The sequence below is a fragment of the Ornithorhynchus anatinus genome, chromosome 12, assembly GCF_004115215.2.
Source record: "Ornithorhynchus anatinus isolate Pmale09 chromosome 12, mOrnAna1.pri.v4, whole genome shotgun sequence".
In the NCBI taxonomy this organism is placed as follows: Eukaryota; Metazoa; Chordata; class Mammalia; order Monotremata; family Ornithorhynchidae; genus Ornithorhynchus; species Ornithorhynchus anatinus.
In genome coordinates this window covers 14057387-14079775 of record NC_041739.1, presented here as the reverse complement: position 1 = coordinate 14079775, position 22389 = coordinate 14057387, and the positions used below count along the sequence as shown (strand labels likewise).

The 22389-nt window shown below is 48.5% G+C and overlaps 2 protein-coding genes across 7 annotated transcripts in view; one reads left to right on the top strand and one right to left on the bottom strand.

Annotated features, from left to right (window-relative positions):
* The window catches only part of NPY1R (neuropeptide Y receptor Y1), a 100262-nt gene that overhangs the window by 19298 nt on the left and 58575 nt on the right, over window positions 1-22389 (bottom strand). The window lies entirely within an intron of this gene.
* Window positions 9180-21766, top strand: NPY5R (neuropeptide Y receptor Y5). 6 transcript variants are annotated; one of them, XM_029076833.2, is made up of 5 exons: window positions 9180-9240; window positions 11603-11716; window positions 17446-17585; window positions 17819-17866; window positions 19617-21766. In XM_029076833.2, exon 5 carries the CDS (start codon window positions 19629-19631, stop codon window positions 20964-20966), a length of 1338 nt encoding a protein of 445 aa, XP_028932666.1. In that variant the 5' UTR covers window positions 9180-9240; window positions 11603-11716; window positions 17446-17585; window positions 17819-17866; window positions 19617-19628; the 3' UTR covers window positions 20967-21766. The 6 variants fall into 6 exon arrangements, with proteins under 6 accessions (XP_028932666.1, XP_028932669.1, XP_028932670.1 ...); XM_029076836.2 differs by having other exon boundaries at window positions 17800-17866; XM_029076831.2 differs by having other exon boundaries at window positions 9181-9240; window positions 19620-21766.

Here is a 22389-nt window from a genome sequence, read left to right as displayed (position 1 = left end):
CAGAAGGACACACCTCAGTCCTAGTTGAGTATTGTGCAGCTAAATGGCCCCAGTTTCAATCTGGCGCAGCAGAAGCATCAGAATCCAAATCCAAATAGCGATCTTCCCTAGAGAAGTGAGAAGAGACTACGGTCGGTTATCAAATAGGTATAATTCATCACCAGTCCTACCCCACGTGACAGCCGATATGCCCAGGCGACTATATCCGAAGAACTTCTGAGGGAGTTTATCGGTCGAACACATCAGCTGATCACCTCACCGGTGCACATTTATTCCCTGAAATGTGTAATAGTTTGTTCAGAAGAAAAAAATCATTTTTTGCCATGTAGAAAATAGGAAAGTTGTTTTCAAGATGTGAACACCAGATTTTAAAAATTATAGTCTACGCATACGCGAACCTTGAAAAACTAGTTATCGAAGAGAAAGGCGAAGAAAGTTATTGAAAGCGTATGAAAGGAGCAGCCTCCTGCTTAAATGAAAACAAGTGACGTATCGTAGTCAGAGGAGCAGAATGGCTTCTTTTATGGGCACAGGGCCTGCCAGTGAGATGTAGGTACATGCATATGTAACATATGCATATGCATAAGATAATCAGATCTGACAAAATCCCTGTCCCGTACAGGGCTCGCAGTCCAAGAGAGAGGGAAAACAGGTATTTTATCCCCATTTTACAGATGAAGACATTGGGGCACGGAGCGTTTAGTGACTTGCAGGCAAGTGGTGGAGGTAGCACTCGAACCCATGACACCTGACTCCAAGGCCTGTGCTCTTTCTACTAGGCCACACTGCCGCTCTCCCATAATAGAAGCAAGAAAAGGACGGGAGGCTAACTTTGAGGTGTCCCTGAGGCAGCAGGGGGCCAGATGCTGCTCCTCAACATCTCACCCTTCAAGATCCCATCGTTCAGTCGGATTTGGAAAGGGGAACTCCCTTCCGCCCACTCCGCTAGGAATGCTGGTGAAATCAGGGAATGGGGAGAATCAGGGAATCGAAGCTGTGCAAACAGACGCAGAAGCATCTGGCTCCCGGTACGGCACACAGGTATCAACGTCGATTAACTTTTAAGGAAGATCACAGGGAAAAGATGCGGTTGCTCTTTCTCGGTTGGCATTCTGCACCGCGTTGCTTTTTTCACATTTTTGTTTTGCGATCGTATAAAAATGAATGAGAAGAGGCTTTCTTTTGCTCCAGCATCACCAAATTTTCTACGAGACCCAAACACAGGGTTTGCGTCTCCCCCATAGGTTCGCGTGATTGACACTGGATTCCCTAGGAAAATAACAAAGCATGTAATGCATCTGTTGCTTTTTTAAAAGATTCCTGCTGAGAGTCGGCTCTCTTTCTCAAAAATAGGAGAGTTGCTTACATAAGGGACTAGGTATGGATTTATATAATAGAATACGGGAGTCTCCAGAGAAATCAAGTACGATGTTTTCTCCCCCTCAACGTTTGGTAAATGATCGCATCGCCCTCCTCCACATCTTTATAGATACAATGTTTGAAAGCGATGCATTATGAGATAAGAACATGTCCTAATTTAACATTTGGAAGAATTTCTTGCTTCTCAGGCTGTTGGGCCTTTCCCTTTTTCCTCTTAACTTTTCATCTTTCCTCAACCAATTCATTAGTTCAGGCGACTCGTCGTTTTGCCTACGGTTTTAGATCACTACCGTGAGGTAGTGACAGTAAGCGAAAGCAGCAGTTGCTGACTCTTAGCATAACCCCAGTAATAACAATAATAATAATGGTATTTGTTAAAGCGCTTACTAGGTGCCAGGCACTGTTCTAAGCGCTGGGATAGATACAAAGAAATCAGGTTGCCCCAAGTGGGGCTCACGGTCTTCCTCCCCATTTTACAGATGAGGTCACTGAGGCCCAGACAAGTCAAGTGACTTGCGAGAAGTCAAGTGACTTGCCTAAAGTCACACAACCGATAACCCACGACCTCCCAAGCCCATGCTCTTCAGCTCCCTTTCTTTTTTACACATCCCCAAAGTTCTTGGAGAATCAACTTTAGTTGATTTTTTTATCTCAATCTTATTTTATTCAATCAATCAATCAGTGACATTTATTGAGCACTTACTGGGTACAGAACACTGTACTCAGCGCTTAGAACAGTTCTTTGCACATAGTAAGCACTTAACAAAAACCATCATCATTATTATTACTAAGTCTTGGAGAAGCAGTATGGCGTAGTGGAAAGAGCATGGATGGGAAGTCAGAGGTCCCGGGTTCTAATCCCGGCTCCGCGATATATCTGCTGCGTGACCTTGGGCAAGTTACTTAACTTATCTGTGCCTCAGTTACCTCATCTCTAAAATGGGGATTAAATCCTCCTCTCACTTACTTAGACTGTAAACCCTGTATAGGGCGGGGACTCGGTCCCACTGGTTAACTTGTATTTACCCCAGCACTTAGTATAGTGTTTGACATGCTGTGATTAACAAATGTCATTTAAAAAAATCACTAAAAGAAAAGAATTCAAAAGAAAATTCAAAAGAAAATGAATTTGTTGGGGTTCACAGATAAGTCTTCTTTTCCTTTTCCTTAACTGTGCCCTAATCACCGCTTCTTTGAATTAAAGACTCCTACAGCTTAAAAAAAAAAGTAGACAGAACAAAAGCAAGGTCATCTCCTGGGTTTAATGATTCAATTTCAAGGAAATTGAGAATTTCTTTGGAATCTGATTATGGGATTTAAAAGAACAAAACAGTCAACCTCCCAACTGGATCTTTTCCTGTCAAATCAGTTCAACAAGTGCTTCGTTGCTAGTGAATAATCATTATTTAGTTTTAATTGGTCACTGTCATTTGATTCCTCTCTGCAAGGGTAGAAATGTGATCATTTAAGGAAGACTGAATCCTCGCTGGCACTCACCTGACACCCCAGAATCCCAAATTAGCCCCAGTTAGAAGAAACTCCTTTCTTGAAAACACAACACTGTGGACAAACTGACTTGGCAGAGCAGGAAAATGAAAAGTCTTCCACTAGGAGGCATTTGTATATCTAAACTACGTGAGAAGCAGAGTGGCTCAGTGGAAAGAGCCCGGGCTTGGGAGTCAGAGGTCATCGGTTCGAATCCCGGCTCTGCCACTTGGCAGCTGTGTGACTGTGGGAAAGTCACTTCACTTCTCTGGGCCTCAGTTCCCTCCCCTGCAAAATGGGAATGAAGACTGTGAGCCTCACGTGGGACAACCTGATGACCCTGGATCTCCCCCAGCGCTCAGAACAGTGCTCTGCACATAGTAAGCGCTTAACAAATACCAACATTATTATTAAAGAGGGAGGGTGGCAGAAGGGAAAGAGATCAAGCAATCAGGGATTTCTTGATCACTGACTGAGTTCACTAAACAGAAGAGAAAGCGTAGTAGGATAGAGTAGAAAGAAATGATCTCTGCACAAAAGGAGCTTATAGTCTTGGGGGACAGACAGACAAGAAAAGCAGTGGCCTAGTGGGTAGTGCACAGGCTTGGAAGTTCTCACCCTGGCCCGGTCCTTTGTCCGCTGCGTGACCTTGGACATGTCACTTATCTTCCTTATGCCTTCTCAGTGCGAGAGGAGGGAAGAGGAGAGGTAAGGAGTTCATTCATTTAATCGTGTTTATTGAGCGCTTACTGTGTGCAGAGCACTGTAATAATAATAATAACGTTGGTATCTGTTAAGCGCTTACTATGTGCAGAGCACTGTTCTAAGCGCTGGGGTAGATCCAGAGTGAGGCTCACGGTCTTCATTCCCATTTTACAGATGAGGGAACTGAAGCACAGAGAAGTGAAGTGACTTGCCCACAGTCACACAGCTGACAAGTGGCAGAGGCAGGATTCGAACCCATGACCTCTCACTCCCAAGCCCGGGCTCTTTCCACTGAGCCAAGCTGCTTCTCTGTACTAAGCGCTTGGAAAGTACAATTCAGCAATAGAGAGACACAATCCCTGCCCACACCGGGCTGACGGTCTAGAAGCTGAAAGAGGGATACGTTCCTCCACTTTGTATATGGACAGGACTATTTTCCCAGGTTGTGGGTGGGAAACACATCTACCGACCTGGGTTTTTTTTTCTACTTTTCCAAGTGCTTCGTACAGTTCTCCGCACCCAGTAAGCGCTCAGTAAATACGATGGATTGACTGGAATTTCAAGTCCATTCTCCTCACAACCGCCATTGCTTGGCCGTGCTACGAGATCATCTGACCGGGGACCATAAACCGCAGCTCAAGCTTTCTGCTCCCGGGCACGTCGCCTCATGTTTCACCGTCGGTCGAGCTGTCTTGCCCACCGAGGTGTCTTGACTTCTACGTCTCCTCCTCGCTGACCTCCCGGCCTCCTGTGTCTTCCCACTCCAATTCATTCGATCGTACTGATCGAGCGCTTACTGTGTGCAGAGCACAGTGCTGAGCGCTGGGAATGTACAATTTGGCAACAGATAGAGACGATCCCTGCCCAACGACGGGCTCACGGTCCAAAAGGGGGAGACAGACAGCATCACAAAACAAGTAGTCGGTCACTCCGATCCATACTTCACACTGCTGCATGGATCGTTTATCAACAAAAACGTTCGGTCCATGACTCTCCACTCCTCAAGAATCTCCCGGTGGCTGTCCAGCCGCCTCCGCGTCAGACAGATCTTTGCCGTCGGCTTCAAAGCCTGCCATTCTCACGTCCTCCCCGTAGACTGGAAATCCCTCCCCTTTCAGACCACCACTCTCTACTTTCAAAGCATGATTAAGGTCACACCTCCTCCAAGAGGTCTTCCCCAATGAATTCCTCTTTTCTCTGACTCGTTTCATTCATTCAGTAGTATTTATTGAGCACTTACTGTGTGCAGAGCACTCGATAGAGACAATCCCTGCCCACAACGAGCTCACGGTCCGCTCTCCCGTCTGTGTTATTCTAGGCACTTGGATCTGTGACCTTCGGTCATTTGATATCTGTCCCACTCCCAACCCCACGGCACTTGGGGACAGATCTTAAAATTATTATATATGACTTATTTATTCATATTAATGTCTGGCTCCCCCCTAGGCTGCAAGCTCGTTACGGGCAGGGAACGTGTCCGCTAATTCCGACGTCTCGTAATCTCCCAAGCACTTAGAACAGTGTTCTCCACCTAGTAAACACTCAAGAAATACCACTTATTGATCGATTGATTGCTCTCCCTGTGGCACCTAAGATAACTGCTGGTCGGTTATTCTCACTCTAGAGACAGACCTGGCATCCAACCAAGCTGGAGGGGCACCAGCGTATTCACTGACATTCCAGAAGATGCCATCTGTTATTTTTCTTTCTGGAAGATGAGAAAGCAGCCTCCGCCCTCAGCCTTTAAACCAACAGGGAGGAAAAGGTGAGAAAGGTAATAATGATAATAATAGTGTTGGTATTTGTTGAGCGCTTACTATGTGCAGAGCACTGTTCTAAGCACTGGGGTAGATACAGGGCGATCAGGTTGTCCCAAGTGGGGCTGCTCACAGCCTTCATCCCCATTTTGCAGATGAGGGAACTGAAGCCCAGAGAAGTGAAGTGATTTGCCCAAAGTCACACAGCTGACAAGCGGCAGAGCCAGGATTCGAACCCATGACCTCTGACTCCCAAGCCCGGGCTCTTTCCACTGAGACACGCTGGTGAAGTATTAAGGAAAGGTAAAGCATCCCCGACTGCTGCGCTCCTCCGGTGAAAACTTCTTCTCCTTGGCTCCCTCTCCTTTTCGCACAACCCCGCGGCGTTTATGGTTACATCTCTCTTAATTATATATTATGTATGAATGCCCCCCTCCCCCACCGGACCCTGAGTTGTTGTGGGCCGGAAATATCTCTGCCAGTTCTGTTGGACTGTACTACCCTAAGCGTTTAGAACAGTGCTCCGCACATCGAAAACTCTCAGTGAATACCATCGATCGACCAATTGGTGCATCCCCTCCCCCAGTAATAAAAATAATAATCGTGGTGTTTGTTTTATAATAATAATAGCAATAATAATAATAACAACAATAAAAATAATGTTGGTATTCGTTAAGCACTTACTATGTGCAGAGCACTATTCTAAGCACTGGGGTAAATACAGGATAATCAGGTCGTCCCACTTGGGGCTCACAGTCTTAATCCCCATTTTACAGGTGAGGTCACTGAGGCACAGAGAAGTGAAGTGACTTGCCCACAGTCACACAGCTGACAAGTGGCAGAGCCGGGATTGGAACTCATGACCTCTGACTCCCAAGCCCAGGCTCTTTCCACTGAGCCACACTACACTTACTACGTGTCCAGCACCGCACCGGGGGATCGTCGCTCTCTGTTGCCGCCTCGTACTTGCCCAAGTGCTCCGCACAGAGTAAGCGCTCCATAAGTACGATGGAATGAACGAATGGGATTCACCGTCCAAGGGGGAGGGCGAACAGACATCTCACCCTCCATTTCCATCGATGAGGAAACTGAAGCACCGTTGGGATTCGAACCCATCACCTCCGACTCCCAAGCCCAGACTCTTTCCACTGAGCCACGCTGCTTCTCCCTTCCCCCCCCACCACGCTTACACACACAAACACAAACAGAGACTCACAACGTTACCCTCATTTCCACTCCTCACTTGCAAGGCCTCCCACCTTTCCCACCTCCAGGCTTGGGAGTCAGAGGTCATGGGTTCTAATGCCGGCTCCGCCGCTCGTCAGCTGTGTGACTCTGGGCAAGTCACTTCACTTCTCTGGCCCTCAATTACCTCATCTGTAAAATGGGGATTAAAACCGTGAGCCCCACGTGGGGCAACCCGATCACCTCGTATTCCCCCAGCGCTTAGAACAGTGCTTTGCACATAGTGACCTCTTAACAAATGCTATTATTAATATCATCAGAAACCTGTCTTCACACCTTCCATAAAGCAGCGTGGCTTAGGGGAAAGATCCCGGGTTTGGGAGTCAGAGGTCGTGGGTTCTAATCCCGGTTCCGCCGCTTGTCTGCTGGGTGACCTTGGGCAAGTCACTTCACTTCTCTGTGCCGCAGTTACCTCATCTGTAGAAATGGGGATTAAAAACGGGAGCCCCACGTGGGACGACCTGATGACCCCGTATCTACCCCAGCGCTTAGAACAGCGCTCTGCCCCTAGTAAGCGCTTTAACAAATACCGTAATTATTATTATTACACCTATGGTCTCTCCCACCACACGAGCCCTCTTTCACCCACCCACACATGGTCGTTCGACCCTCGTCCTCCAGCCCCACCCCACGCGTGCCCCCCTTCTCCTTTTCACACCCACCCAGGCGGGTGCCCCAGATCCTCCGGGGGAGGGCCGCTGCCGCCAACCGGCCCGGGCAGAAGAGGCCTTCGTGGGGAGGGAACCACCCGAACACGGGCATCTTGGCATCCTGCCCCTGGGCCTCCAACCTCTCTCGGGGCAAAAGAGATGGGGGGCGTCAGGCTTCTGAGCTTGCCCCAACGAGGAAGGAGGCCGGTCCCTCCCTGGCACTGCGGATGGAATGAAGTGGGATGGGATGGGAATGAAGTGGGATGGGATGGGGTGGGATGGGGTGGAGTGGACTGGGAACGGGGTAAGATGGGGTAGAGGGGAAATGGAGTGGGGTGGGATTGGGATGGCGTAGGGTGGGATGGAATGGGCATGGGGTGGGATGGGGTGGGATGGAGAGGGAATGGGGTGGAGGGGAAATAGGGTGGCTGCGGGCCAGGAGTCCCGGGTCGGGATGGGGGGTCGGGGCTGTTGGGCTACAGTGATGGGGCAGCAGAGAACGGTGACCGAGCCCAAAGTTTAGAGTAATAAGAACAATAGTAATAAACGATGGTATTTGTTAAGCGATTTACTATGGACAAGGCACTGGAGAGCCATAGTGCGTGCCGGGGCCCGGGCGCGGGTCTGGCGGGTTTTTTGGAGGGAGGTGCTGCTGGGTGTGTGTGTGGCGCGGGGGGAATGCCAAGAAGGGTGCCTCAGTTTCCCCCCGCGGTGTCGGTTGCTCCAGCGGTGCGCCCCCGGGCTCCGAGGGGGAGAGAGCAGGCGCAGGGGCACGGGCTGGAGCTGGGGCAGGAGCAGGGCCGGGGCAGGAGCTGGGACTGGGGAAGGGACAGGGACAGGGGCAGGGGCAGGAGCGGGGCCGGGGGCCGGGGCAGGATCTGGGGCAAGAGCTGGGGCAGGAGCTGGGGCAGGGACAGGAGCTGGGGCAGGAGCAGGAGCTGGACCGGGGCAGGGACAGGGGCAGGAGCAGGGGCAGGAGCGGGGCCGGGGGCCGGGGGCCGGGGCAGGAACTAGGGCAGAATCTGGGGCAGGAGCCGGGGCAGGAGCTGGGGGACTGGGGCAGGGACCGGGGCAGGGGCAGGAGCGGAGCCGGGGACCGGGGCCGGAGCCGGGGCAGAAGCTGGGACCGGGGCAGAGACAGGAGCAGGAGCAGGGGCAGGAGCTGGGACTGGGGCATGGGCAGGAGCGGAGCCGGGAGCCGGGGCAGGAGCAGGATCTGGGGCAGGAGCTGGGATTGGGGTAGGGACAGGAGCTGGGGCAGGAGCCGGGGCAGGAGCTGGGACTGGGGCATGGGCAGGAGCGGAGCCGGGAGCCGGGGCAGGAGCAGGATCTGGGGCAGGAGCTGGGATTGGGGTAGGGACAGGAGCTGGGGCAGGAGCCGGGGCAGGAGCTGGGACTGGGGCATGGGCAGGAGCGGAGCCGGGAGCCGGGGCAGGAGCAGGATCTGGGGCAGGAGCTGGGATTGGGGTAGGGACAGGAGCTGGGGCAGGAGCCGGGGCAGGAGCTGGGACTGGGGCATGGGCAGGAGCGGAGCCGGGAGCCGGGGCAGGAGCAGGATCTGGGGCAGGAGCTGGGATTGGGGTAGGGACAGGAGCAGGGACAGGAGCCGGGGCAGGAGCTGGGACTGGGGCGGGGGCAGGAGCTGGGACGGGGGCGGGGACGGGAGCAGGAGCAGGGAGGAGGAGGAGGAAGAAGAGGCGGAGGAGAGGAGGAGGAGGAGGAGGAGGAGGAGGAGGAGGAGGAGGAGGAGGAGGAGGATCCCCACGGGTCCCCCGCGGCCCGTCACCGGCAAAGCCAGCTGCTCCTCCTCCTCCTCCTCCTCCTCCTCGTCGTCGTCGTCGTCGTCCTGCTGCCGGTGTCCGCCCCCGCCGGCCCGCAGCCCCCGGAGCGGAGCGGAGCGTGCAGCGGAGCGTGCAGCAGCGGCGGCGGCGGTGGCAGAGATCGGGCGCCGGCCCCCGGATCCGCCCGGCCCGGCCCGGCCCGGCCCGGCCCCGGGAGCGGGGGCCCAGCCTGCCCAGGTGGGTGATCACCGAGCCGCGGGGGCTCCGCCTGACGCTACACGCACCACTCTAGCGCTTAGGCCGGCGCTTAGCGCCTGGTCAGGGCTCAGCAAATACCACCCGCACTTTACAGACCCACCTTCGGACCCCCCCCCCCACCTCCAACGTTTAGACCACCGCTTAGCACCTAGGAAGCGCTCGACGCGTACCCCCCCACGCTACCACGGGGCTCTGCACATAGGAACCGCTTAACGGACGCCATCGTTATCATTAGCATCATTATTATTATTATTTACAGACCCGCCCTCCCACCTTCGGACACACACACACACACCCCTCCGGCGCTTAGCACAATGTAAGGGCTCAGCAAATACCACCCGCACTTGACGGACCCACCTTCGGACCACACACCCACTCCAACGTTTAGACCACCGTTTAGCACCTAGGAAGCGCCCGACAGATGCCACCCACACCCCAGAGGTGTTCTGCAAGTAGTAAGCGCTTAACAGATGCCATCATCATTACTGTTATTATTTCCAGGCACACCCTCACACCTTCAGAAATGCACACACGTACACACACACACACCACACGCGCCCCAGCGCTTAGACTAGCGTTTGGCACATAGTAAGCGTTTAGTAAATACCACCCACCCTTCACGGACATACCTTCGCACCTTCACACACGCTCTCTCGCACCTTCACACACTGTCACACACGCTCACTCTCTCACAAACACACACACAGTCTCTCACACCTATTCAAGCGCGTAGACTAGCGCTCGGCACGTGGTAAGAGCTTAGCAAATACAATTATTCCTGTTATTATTATTATTTTTTATTATTATTATTATTCAATCGAGTTTCTGCGGTCGGGGAAACCTCTCACCGCCAACGGCCGCCTCTTCGAAACGCGCGGGGAAACGTAGCGGTGGAAAGCTCGGAGAGAGTTCAGAGGAAATCTTCGAGCCCGGGGTTCAGGTTTAAATTGCAAATATCAGGCAGAGCTACGAGCCTTGACGGGACGAAGGGCTCGGAGAATTTCGCCTAACACGTCTCAGCTCAGTTTTTCGTCCTTTTCTTGCTTGCTTTTTAATCGTCGCCTCCCCCCGGAGCGGCTAGAAATCTGGGCGCCCCTGGGCCCGGTGAAGGTTCAGGATAAAAATCGCACTGCCTAAATACATTAAGGTTTTAGGAGAACATCACAAGCGGTTTATCTCTTTCTGCTTGCAAGAAAGCAGTGTGTTTTTTCAAGGAATCATCACTACGCCTATTAAAAACATATTCATTCATAGGCTCGAGCGGTTTCTCAGAATCTTTCAAGTGTGTCCCTGGAAGTTACTCCTTTCCTTCGCTTTGTTCCCTAATTCGAGGCTTGGAGCTTCTAACGGAGAAGTTGGACACTTTTCTTCCTTTCGGACACAGGTGAACCGACTGCGTTTTCCGACGTCGTTTCTTTGACATTCGGTCTCTGGAAAGCCAGTGTCTAGGAGCGGAATTTTATTCGGCCCATTTCTTTTCTATGCTAGGTGTTGAGGGATCTAAAATGAATACAACTGTTTCAGAGCTTAATCTCTTGCAAAGATGCTCCGATATTACCGTGCTGGGGGGCACTTCTCGGGTCTTTAACCTAGGGATTTTTGTTGCCATTAATTCTCCTTTTGAAGCAGGAAAGATTAACAGTGGTCTCGACGGTCGTCGGAAAACTAGGGATGGATTTAGGTTTGGTCTGACATACTTTATTCTTATTTTTGTGCATTGGTGTTTTGTTTTTTTTAGACATTCTAATTTGGTTGGGATATTTTCACCTATGACTTTAATCCGGAAGCGAGATTTAGTTCATGTACTCGACCTGTGTCCATTACCTATAAATGAGTCCATTTGCCCCTCTAAGACTGCCCCGATACTGATGTCAATGATTTCTTTTTCCCTTCTGTTTAGCATTCTGTTCCCGGGGATTGAAATGATGCTGGTGGGGAAAGGAGCTTGTGAAATTCTGCATTTTTCAGGGAGGAAAACTCTGTTTGGTTATTTTAAAGGTAGGGCTCGTTGAAAGGCCTCACTGAAAGGGTAGGCTGGTGGGAGCGGAGGACAAAGGGAGGAGAGAAAGGAGCTGTGCTGAAGCAGCGTGGCTTAGTGGAAAGATTCCGGGCTTGGGAGTCAGAGGACGTGGGTTCTAATCCCGGCTCCGCCACTTGTCTGCTGTGTGACCTTGGGTAAGTCACAACCTCTCTGTGCTTCAGTTACCTCAACTGTAAAAATGGGGATTAAAAAATGTGAGCCCCAAATGGGACGATCTGATGACCCTGTATCTGCCCCAGTGCTTAGAACAGTGCTCAGCACATAGTAAGCACTTAAATACCATTATTATTATTGTTCTAGGTGGTGGTGGCCCGGAAAAAGCCTGGGAGAAGTGCTGAGTACAGTGCTCTGCATACAGACAGCTCTCAATAAAGACCATTGATTGAGAAGAAAGGAAGGGTTGGAGAGCAAATGGTATGTTTTAAGCACATGCTATGTGCCAGGCACTGTACTGAAGCAATGGGGTAGATACAAGACCATCCAGTGGGACCCAGTCCGTGTCCCATAAGGAGTTCACAGCTCGAATCCCCATTTTACAGCTGAGGTAACTGAGGCACAGAGAAATGATTTGCCCAAAGTCATACAACAGACAAGTAGCAGAACTGGGATTAGAACTCGATGTGCCTTGTTTATGGTTGGATTGTCCTCTCCCAAGAGCTTAGCAGAGCGCTCTGCACACGGTAAGCATTCGATAAATATGACGGCACGAACCCAGGTCCTCTGAATCCTCGGACCACGCGCTGTCCACTAGGCCATGTTGCTTTGCTTGACCTCTCTGCAACTCTCTGGGGCACCTTTCTCCCTGACCCCTCTGCTGCCACTGTTCCTAAAATTACAACTACTAGAGATCGGTCACAAGTTTCAGGCAACAGCCAACATCCCTGCTGCTTTAATGTAGTAGGTGACGATTGAAAAGACCCTCTTAATTCTTTCTGCTCACTTGTAAAAGTGAAATGAGGTAGAGCAAGAGGAGGGCTCCGGAGTCACAGTGACTTAGAGGACCAGGTTGCAAGGCGGCGAGCGGACACCTGACTCACCTGCAGGGTTAGGAGTCAGGAATGGCGCCTTAAAATTCCTTACATATCCATTTAGAACCGCCCTTTGTTTTCTGTGCTAAAATAAGTTTTTCCAAAGTCGCCCATAATAGTTCTGTGGCAAGCAATCTGTGGTACTTTTACTACTAATGCAGGTTCCCAGAGTGCTCGGGTTTACCAAAAAGGACTAGCTTGGACACTGGGCAATCTGAATCGACTTGTAATTCTTAGTGAAGATCCCAAGCGCTAGAAAAGAAGAATTGGTTTGATTTAATAAAGTTATTAATTCCATTCCAGGCCTGAGTGCTAGGAGCACTGAGGGTTTTAGGCCTACTGTCTAAGCCATCACATTTAAAAAATTGAAACCCCCAGCTGAAAAAATAAATGGGTTCTTAGTAATTAGGCTGGTACAAGTAGTCTTATAATAATATAACGTTGGTATTTGTTGAACACATACTATGTGCCGAGCACTGTTCTAAGCACTGGGGTAGATACAGGGTAATCAGATTGTCCCTCGTGAGGCTCACAGTCTTAATCCCCATTTTACAGATGAGGTAACTGAGTCCCCGAGAAGTTAAGTGACTTGCCCAAAGTCACACAGCTGACAAGTAGCGGAGCTGGGATTAGAACCCATGAACTCTGACTCCTAAACCCGTGCTTTTTCTACTGAGCCACGCTGCTTCTCAGTATATCACACATACATGCGTACATATACGCATACATATATGAATATATATATATATATAGTCTGTGTATGGAATTATATAAGTATTATAATTATACTGTGTATGTACTGTGTAGGTATAATTATAGTTTGTATTATAATTATAGAATTATATCCATTTGGAAATAGGTTGCCTTCTACCTCTTAGTTCTTCTCAGCTCTGGTTGGCGTATTAAGGCCAAGGGACACACTTCTATAATTGCCATTGATTTCTGACCTTGTCTTTCTTAATTTTCTTATTAAAAGGCAAGCTTGGGAAGATACTGTACTCTACTACAAAATAAAACCGTAGAGCCCAAGCTATACTGAACCGATATTTATAACGTCAACATCCGTTTGTCAAAATTGTACCTAAATATGGTGCTGCTGATATACCAGAGTCGTCTAGCATTTTGGTCTGGAAAATTTGAAATTCTAGATGTAAAATGCCTCATTAATCCTGGTTTTCAAATTAAAAGTGGTTCTGAATTATGCAAATAAAAGCAGCTGGTAGGGGCTCAAACTCTGACTTCATGGTACTCGATCACTTAGTTTCAATTCATTTCAAATTTTAATTGCAATTTTCCGATCTCCACCTATTGAGTTTTGCAACCCTGATTCTGGGTTAGTATAAATTTTAAAATATTTATCAACATAAATTATTAGTAACTAGACTGCCTGTGATTAGCTCCCGAATAATCATCATTTCAATAAGGAGACATAAAAAATTTCAAGTCTTCACCCTTAAAAAGCCATAGAGTGTCAATTTATGAATATATTTTGATTAGATTTAATTAGCATGTTACAAAATGTTACACCAAACTATTTCCCTTTGGTTATTTGAATGCTTAAACTCTTCATTTTCTAATCATTTTGAATTGGAAGAGTGGCAACTTTAAATTTGTATTTGAAATATTCCCCAGTCTCATTCCACAAGTGATAAAAATAGATATGAGCAATAATGGTATAGTTTTCCAAAGTATTATAAAAACTACTACTTTAAATACGATTTTTTGAGAGTGAGTTAAAGTATTTGCAGAAACTTCCAAGTTTGAAGAGTGGTTAAGATACTGGACTCACTCTTGTTTTTAAGGAAATCAGAATTAAACTACATGGTGAGCGGCATGTGAGTCAGGAACTATGTCTGATCTTTTATAAGAATGTTGGTATATGTTAAGCGCTTACTATGTGCAGAGCACTGTTCTAAATGCTGGGGTAGATACAGGGTCATCAGGTTGTCCCACGTGAGGCACACAGTCTTCATCCCCATTTTACACATGAGGTAACTGAGGCCCAGAGAAGTGAAGTGACTTGCCCACAGTCACACAGCTGACAAGTGGCAGAGCTGGGATTCGAACCCATGACCTCTGATTCCCAAGCCCGGGCTCTTTCCACTGAGCCACGCTGCTTCTCTGTTTATGTTTACCTACCTCAGCGCTTGGCACTTAAGTATCCTAATTAAACTGAGTTAAATCCATGGATCAAAACTTTGTTCAGTTTTATTTTGAGCAAGATTTCATTTACGTGCAAGGGAGTTCAATTTTTTTTTTTAGGGTTCTCATTAAGCTCTTACTATGTGCCAGGCACTCTACTAAATGCTGGGGTAGATACAAGATGATGATGATGGTATCTGTTGAGCGCTTACTATGTGTCAAGCACGGTTCATGGGCACTAGGGTAGATTCACGCTAATCAGGCTGGTCACAGTCCCTGTACCACGGAGGACTCACAGTCTTAATCCCCATTTTACAGATGAGGTAACTGAGGCCCAGAGAAGTGAAGTGATTTGCCTAAGGTCACCCAGCAGACAAGTGGTGGAGCCAGAATTAGAACCTAGATCCTTTTGACTACCGGGCCCATACTCTATCCACTAGGCCACAGAACCAGGTTTTGGACACAGTCCATGTCCCACGTAAGGCTCACAGACTTAAATCCCATTTTACCAATGAGGTAACCGACGCAAGGAGAAGTTACTTGCCCATGGTCCCACAGCAGACAAATAATAATAACATTGGTATTTGTTAAGCGCTTAGTATGTGCAGAGCACTGTTTTAAGCTCTGGGGTAGATACAGGGTAATCAGGTTGTCCCACGTGAGGCTCACAGTTAATCCCCATATTACAGATGAGGTCACTGAGGCACAGAGAAGTTAAGGGACTTGCCCACAGTCACACAGCTGACAAGTGGCAGAGCCGGGATTCGAACCCATGACCTCTGACACCCAAGCCCAGGCTCTTTTCCACTGAGCCACGCTGCTTCTCTACAAATGGAGGAGGCAGCATTAGAACTCAGGTCCTCTGACCCCCAGGCCTCTATTCTTTCCACTAGGCCATGCTGCTTCCTAATCTTATCATGTCTTTAATCATTCACATGTGAAAAATGATAAAGAATGAACAACTAATGGAATTTCAGCTTTCAAATGTTATAAGTAATAATTTCTCAGCATTTGGCTACGATGTGATTCAGAAGGATTTTTTTTTGTGTGTGTGTACTGTTTCCAAAGTATAGTCACGTTATGAGTCAAGCATCTTTAGAAGGGAAAAAAGGAAAGGGGGAATACACAACCTATAACAACAAACCATGTCTCGGCCTTTAAGTTCCAGTATTTACTATTTTAAAGCCACTTACTTCTCTTGCGAAAAACAAAACATCAGTTCTGGAACATCGGGAGCTCAGGGTTTAGAGGGCACAGTCTCAGAATGGAACATTTCCACTTGTTTCTTGCTAATATGAGTTGCCTGAATTCTAGTCTTACCCTATTCCTGTTCAAAGTCAAACAGAAGAATGAATTTTTTACCTTAAATGATCTCAGTTAGCCTGAATTGTTTGGATATCTGCAACCGTCCACTGCTCTTATGCTGACCTTCTCTGCTTTGGGCTTAAACCTATATTAAAAGTGGATCCTAAATTCTCCTCTTTCCCACTGCTAGCAATGATAGACCCCACCTTATGAAAAGCTACAGTGAAAGAACAGTCAGCGTTTTAAAATGCCTTTTATTGACCGGTCCTTGTTTTTCTGCGTCTGCACGGCGTTCACTCCGCAAACAGCGGTCAGACCCTGAAGACTGGTTGTTTATGGCATTTAAAAAGTAATAATAATAATGTTGGTATTTGTTAAGCGCTTACTATGTGCCGAGCACTGTTCTAAGCGCTGGGGTAGCTACAGGGTAATCAGGTTGTCCCACATAAGGCTCACAGTTAATCCCCATTTTACAGATGAGGTAACTGAGGCACAGAGAAGTTAAGTGACTTGCCACAGTCACACAGCTGACAAGTGGCAGAGCTGGGATTCGAACTCATGACCTCTGACTCCCAAGCCCGTGCTCTTTCCACTGAGCCACGCTGCTTCTCTCATGTACCGTGCCGAACAGGTAAGGGATGATGAGATCTAACGCAGTTCCTGACCCACCTGGGTCTCGCTATCTAAAGAGGTAGGGAGAGCAGGTAATTAATCCCCATTTTACAGATGAGGGAAACTGAGATCCAGATAAGGAAATGATTTGCTCCGCAGGCCAGGGGCGGAGAAGAACTAGAACCTGCATCTTGGATTTCCTGGCTCCTAACTCCTAGCCTCATGCTGTGCCTCGAGCTCGCCCGTCTTACTGCCGACCCCTGGCCCACAACCTACCTCTGGCCCGGAAGATCCTCCCTCCTCGGATCCACTAGACAATCACTCTTCCCCCTTTCAAAGCCCTTCCGAAGGCACACCTCCTCCAAGAGGTCTTCCCAAACTAGGCCCCCTTCTCCTCACCTCCCCCTCCCTTCCGCGTCACCTCTCCCCTCTCCCTATGCTCTTCCTCTCCCCGGCCAACCCCACAACACTTACGCATATCTGCATATATCTGTAATCCTATTTATTCATATCGATGTCTGTTTACTTGTTTTGACGTCTTTCTCCCCGTCTCTGGATTGTAAATCCACTGTGGGCAGGGATTGTTTCTCTTTATTGCTGTATTGTACTCTCCAAGTGCTTAGTACAGTGCTCTGCACACAGTAAGCGCCCAATAAATACGATCGAATGAACGAATGGATGTGCAGAACGGCAAGCAGCGTGGTGTAGTGGATAGAGTACAGGCCTGGGAGATAGGAGTTTAAGGGTTCTAATCCCAGCTCCGCCACTTATCTGCTGTGTGACCTCGGGCAGGTCGCTTCACTTCTCTGGGCCTCGGTTACTTCGTCTGTAAAATGGAGATTGAGACTGTGAACCCTCGGGGGACAGAGACTACGTCCAACCCAATTTGCTTGTTTCCACCCCAGCGCCTAATACGGTGCCTGGCACATAGTAAGCGCTTAACAGATACCATAATTATTATTATGTGAGTTAAATTGGTTAGATTTTTCAGTTCTGGATCACAAGGCCTACTTGAGAAATCTTTTCCCCAAGATGGACTTTTCTCTCTGACTACAGGACCAGTGGCCAAAATGAGAAGGGATTTGCCTGGAAGGTAAATCAAGGGAGCAATACTGCTAAATACCAGAGGCATATATGCGTTAGCTGCTGCTACCCAGAACATCGAAAATCTCTCTGTCACTGCCAGTGGTTTCCAGGTAAGCTATTGAAATGTCTTTTTTTTCTCCCCCTCTACCTGTCGCCTCTCTTTCCTCTCCCCCACTCTCCCCGTCCCCTTGCCAACACTCTCTCTCTGTCTCTTTACCTCTTATAAATGTTTGTTCCTGCCACAGTTTCCAAACTCCACTTGTGCCCCCCCAATTTCAAACCTTTCTCTCTCACCTCTTCTCCCCACGCTGAACCTAATTATAGATTCTCTGTGGGGATGCAGGTGGCTTAGACTGGAACAGAACCGACTGGGACAAGCTTCTTAAAAAAGGTACGGCAGCTTCGGGATTCAGGGTCAGCACGGTCAAGTGGGGTCAGGGGTCCGGATGGGTGCTGAATTTAGGAGAAGAGAGCCTAGGGAAGGAGGGGCAGAGGATGATAAGGATCTAAGTTTAAAGTGGGTGATGGTGAAGAGGAAATGGGGGATGGGAGAGAACAGGGCAAATAGAGGAATTATTTATCCAGTCAACTATGCAGAAGGGGCCAAGAGTGCAAAATAATAATGTTGGTATTTGTTAAGCGCTTACTATGTGCAGAGCACTGTTCTAAGCGCTGGGGGAGATACAGGGTAATCAGGTTGTCCCATGTGAGGCTCACAGTTAATCCCCATTTTACAGATGAGGTAACTGAGGTACAGAGAAGTTAAGTGACTTGCCCACAGTCACCCAGCTGACAAGTGGCAGAGCCGGGATTTGAACTCATGACCTCTGACTCCCAAGCCCGGGCTCTTTCCACTGAGCCACGGAGCCCCCGCTTGAAGGTCTCTCCACCCTCAGTTGATCAACCAGTGGTGATTTTGATCACTTACTCTGTGCAGAACACTGTACAGAGTGCTTCAGAATGGAATCTACAGTGGGTCAACATGATTTCTGCCCCCCAAGGAGCGTCTAATCTAGCCACCAAACCACTTCCCTATTGTCGTTTGGCAGTTTGTGTTCATTTATTTGCCCCCTTCAACTTTAAACTCCTTGAGGGCTGGAATTGTGTGCAGCAATCATGTTTATTGAGCACTTACTGGGTGCAGGACATTTAGGAGAGTACAAATCACGGAGCTGGTAGACACATTCCCTGCCCACAAAGAGACAGTGTTGACAGGACCACGTAAAACCTTAGAATAGGAAAATGCCACCTAGTCGGCATGTCAGCCTGAGGAGCAAGGTGTCCGACACTGGCACCCATTCTGAGCCGACGCCTCTTTCGGTAGACCTGAAACTAAAGATGGAAAATCTAAGCTTCAGTAAAATCAAGAGTTCCCAAATGGACCCCTCTTGAGTCTCAGACGTCATCCTCCCACCAACAGACAGTCTAAATTCCGTCCTATTCTGTGCCGTGTTTCTTAAAAAGAGGATTCTCTAATTGGCATTGAAGTAGAGGACTGCTGAAGTTGAAGGACTTTCAATTAATTGTCATCTGCTGCTCTTAAGACAAATTCGACTCCAAAATTGAGCAAAGAATGGGAAGGACTTGAGAAGTTTTTTTTTAACGGATTTGATTTTCATTCATTCATTCAATCGTATTTGTTGAGCGCTTACTGTGTGCAGAGCACTGTACTAAGCGTTTGGAATCTACAATTCACCAATAGAGAGAGACAATCCCTGCCCAACAACGGGCTCACGGTCTAAAAGGGGGAGACAGCAAAACAAAACAAGTAGTCAGGTATCAATACCATCAAAATGGATCAATAGAATGATAGATATACATCAGAACGGTGCTTCGCACATAGTAAGCACTTAATCATCATCATTATTATTAATAATATAGAGTAATAGATAATAAATATACACAAGTGCTGCGGGGAGGGGAAGGATATAGAACAGAGGGCGGGAGTAGGGGGGATGGGGAGGGGAGGAGGGGAAGAGGGAAAGGAAGGGCTCAATCTGGGAAGGCCTCCCAGAGGAGGTGAGCTCTCAGTAGGGTTTTGAAGAGGGGAAGAGAGTTAGTTTGGCGGACGTGAGGAGGGAGGACATTCAGTGATGCATTTCTCCTCTCAAGATCTTAATGACTATCTTTCTGAATTCAAGCAGGCCTGTAATATGGATTTAGAACTCCAGGATTCTAACAGGACCCTTACCAAGGAGAACATCACCCCTTCTAAGAATTTGGATTTCCCTGTCTGGGATGACTATAAAAGCAGTGTAGATGACATTCAGTATTTTTTGATCGGGCTGTACACCTTTGTAAGTCTCCTTGGTTTTATGGGAAATCTACTTATCCTCATGGCTCTAATGAAAAAACGCAGGCAGAAGACCATCGTCAACTTCCTTATCGGAAACTTGGCTTTCTCTGACATTTTGGTTGTGTTGTTCTGCTCACCTTTCACGCTGACCTCTAACTTGCTGGATCACTGGATGTTTGGTGAGGTCTTGTGCCACATAATGCCTTTCCTCCAATGCGTGTCCGTTTTGGTTTCCACCTTAATGTTAATATCGATTGCTGTCGTCAGGTACCACATGATAACGCATCCCCTCTCTAATAATTTAACAGCCAACCACGGGTATTTCTTAATAATGACCATCTGGACACTGGGTTTGGCCCTCTGCTCCCCTCTACCCGTGTTCCACAAGCTTGAAGAACTCCGGGACAACTTTGGCTCAGAGTCTTTGAGCAGCAAATACTTGTGTATCGAATCATGGCCGTCTGATTCCTACAGAATTGCCTTCACTATCTCTCTGTTGCTCGTTCAGTATATATTGCCTCTGGTTTGCCTGACCGTTAGTCATACCAGCGTCTGCAGGAGCATCAGCTGCAAGCTGGTCAAAAGAGAGAAAAGATTAGAAGAGAACGAGATGATAAACTTATCGCTTCATCCCTCCAAGAAGAGTGGGCCTCAGAAGCAGCTCCCCAGCAGCAACAGATGGAATTATTCTTTCATCAGAAAAAAACGAAGGCGGTACAGCAAGAAATCGGCCTGCGTGGTACCGGCCGCCTTGAGGCCTCCTCAGGAGCCTCATTCGGGAGCCCTACCGGAATCCTCTGGGACGGAAAGAAGTCGTCTCTCCTCTTCCAGTAAAGTCATCCCAGGGGTGCCCATATGTTTTGACGTGAAGCCTGAAGACAACTCAGAAGTGCAGGAGATGCTGACCGCATCCCGCTCCATGACCAGAATTAAGAAGCGGTCTCGGCGGGTCTTCTATCGATTGGCTACTCTGATATTAGCCTTCGCCGTCAGCTGGATGCCGCTTCACCTTTTCCACGTGGTGACGGACTTTAACGCCAACCTCATTTCTAACAGACATTTCAGGTTGGTGTTTTGCATTTGTCATTTGCTGGGTATGATGTCCTGTTGCTTGAATCCCATTCTCTATGGGTTCCTTAATAACGGCATCAAGGCCGACTTAATGTCCCTCATTCACTGCCTCCCGATATCGTGAGTCTCACAGTTTGACAGAGATGGAACCGGCGCCGTGCCCGGCCTCGATTCTTGCGGTAGGACCCGATTGGACCGTGTGAACGCCGGCGCTGACGTCACACACGGATTGAGTGCCCGAAAGCCCGGCGGCTCCCTTCCACGTTTCACCACAACCTCCTTGCAGTCTCGCGTGAGCTGCTCCCGGCACAAAGACTTGACCAGTCCAGGCCCGAGAGCCCTATTCGGACCAGACCAGGTTGGGATAGCCTCCCTGAAGTAAGAAACTTCTTCCTCTTGTGGTTGGAGGTGTCAGAGCCCAAGGGCTGGGGAAGGGCACAGTTGCTTTTTAACCCCTGCTCAGTTGTTCTAGGGAACTGCTGGAGCTACACACCCCAGCAAGCCACTGGTAAAATGACCCATGTGTGAAAAACCTGAGCCACGACGAAGGAAGGCCTGACCCTCTTCCGTTCACCTCAGGTTTGTGTCTAGTCTAGCCGTCGGTGCTGGGCTGTGTGGACGGGGCTTTGATTTCCAGGTTGGGCAGGCCTTGGGGCTGCTCAGGGAATACATTCAGAGAGGACAGGAAGAAGTGAGTTTCGGCGGGGGAGAACGATATTAAAGAAGGAAAGAGGAGGGGACTGGAGCAATTGAAAAACGGAAAGTCCACAGAAAACAAAAAAGAGCAAGGGTAACATGCCCCACTCCCAGTCCCCATCCTCCCATGCTTTGGACAAGAGAATCAAGGGACAGTAATAGTAATAATAATGTTAGTATTTAAGCACTTACTATGTGCAGAGCACTGTTCTAAGCGCTGGGGTAGATACAGGGTAATCAGGTTGTCCCACATGAGGCTCACAGTTAATCCCCATTTTACAGATGAGGTAACTGAGGTACAGAGAAGTTAAGTGACTTGCCCACAGTCACCCAGCTGACAAGTGGCAGAGCCGGGAGTCGAACCCTTGACCTCTGACTCCGAAGCCCAGGCTCTTTCTACTGAGTGATCTAGAGAAAAAGTGTTTCAAGAAAGAGAGGAACACGAAAGGCTCTTACAGAGGAGTTACACCACAGCATTGATCGAACAGAAGAATGGGTCTCTCCACTAGTAAGTACAATAAAATGAAAAATCTCTAGTGCTTTCAGAGTTCTGAATGTTCACAGATTGGTGCCTCATGAAGAGAAGACCGTTTACCGTGATTCTAGTCTAAGACCATTTCTTTCCAACATGGTAGGGAAGAAACCCTGAGGGTCAATCAGACCGGCAACCTCAGTTTTAAATGGAGCCTTGTTCAATGTTCTTTCACCTGTACTTTACAAAAAGCCACACAGTGCCTCTCATTTAAAGAGAGCTCTACATCCGGATGCCTCAGAATTAATTATCCCAAGACTGTAGTGTGCAAAATATCCCTGCAAGATTGAACCACAAATTATAAGAGCTCTAGAGCTCA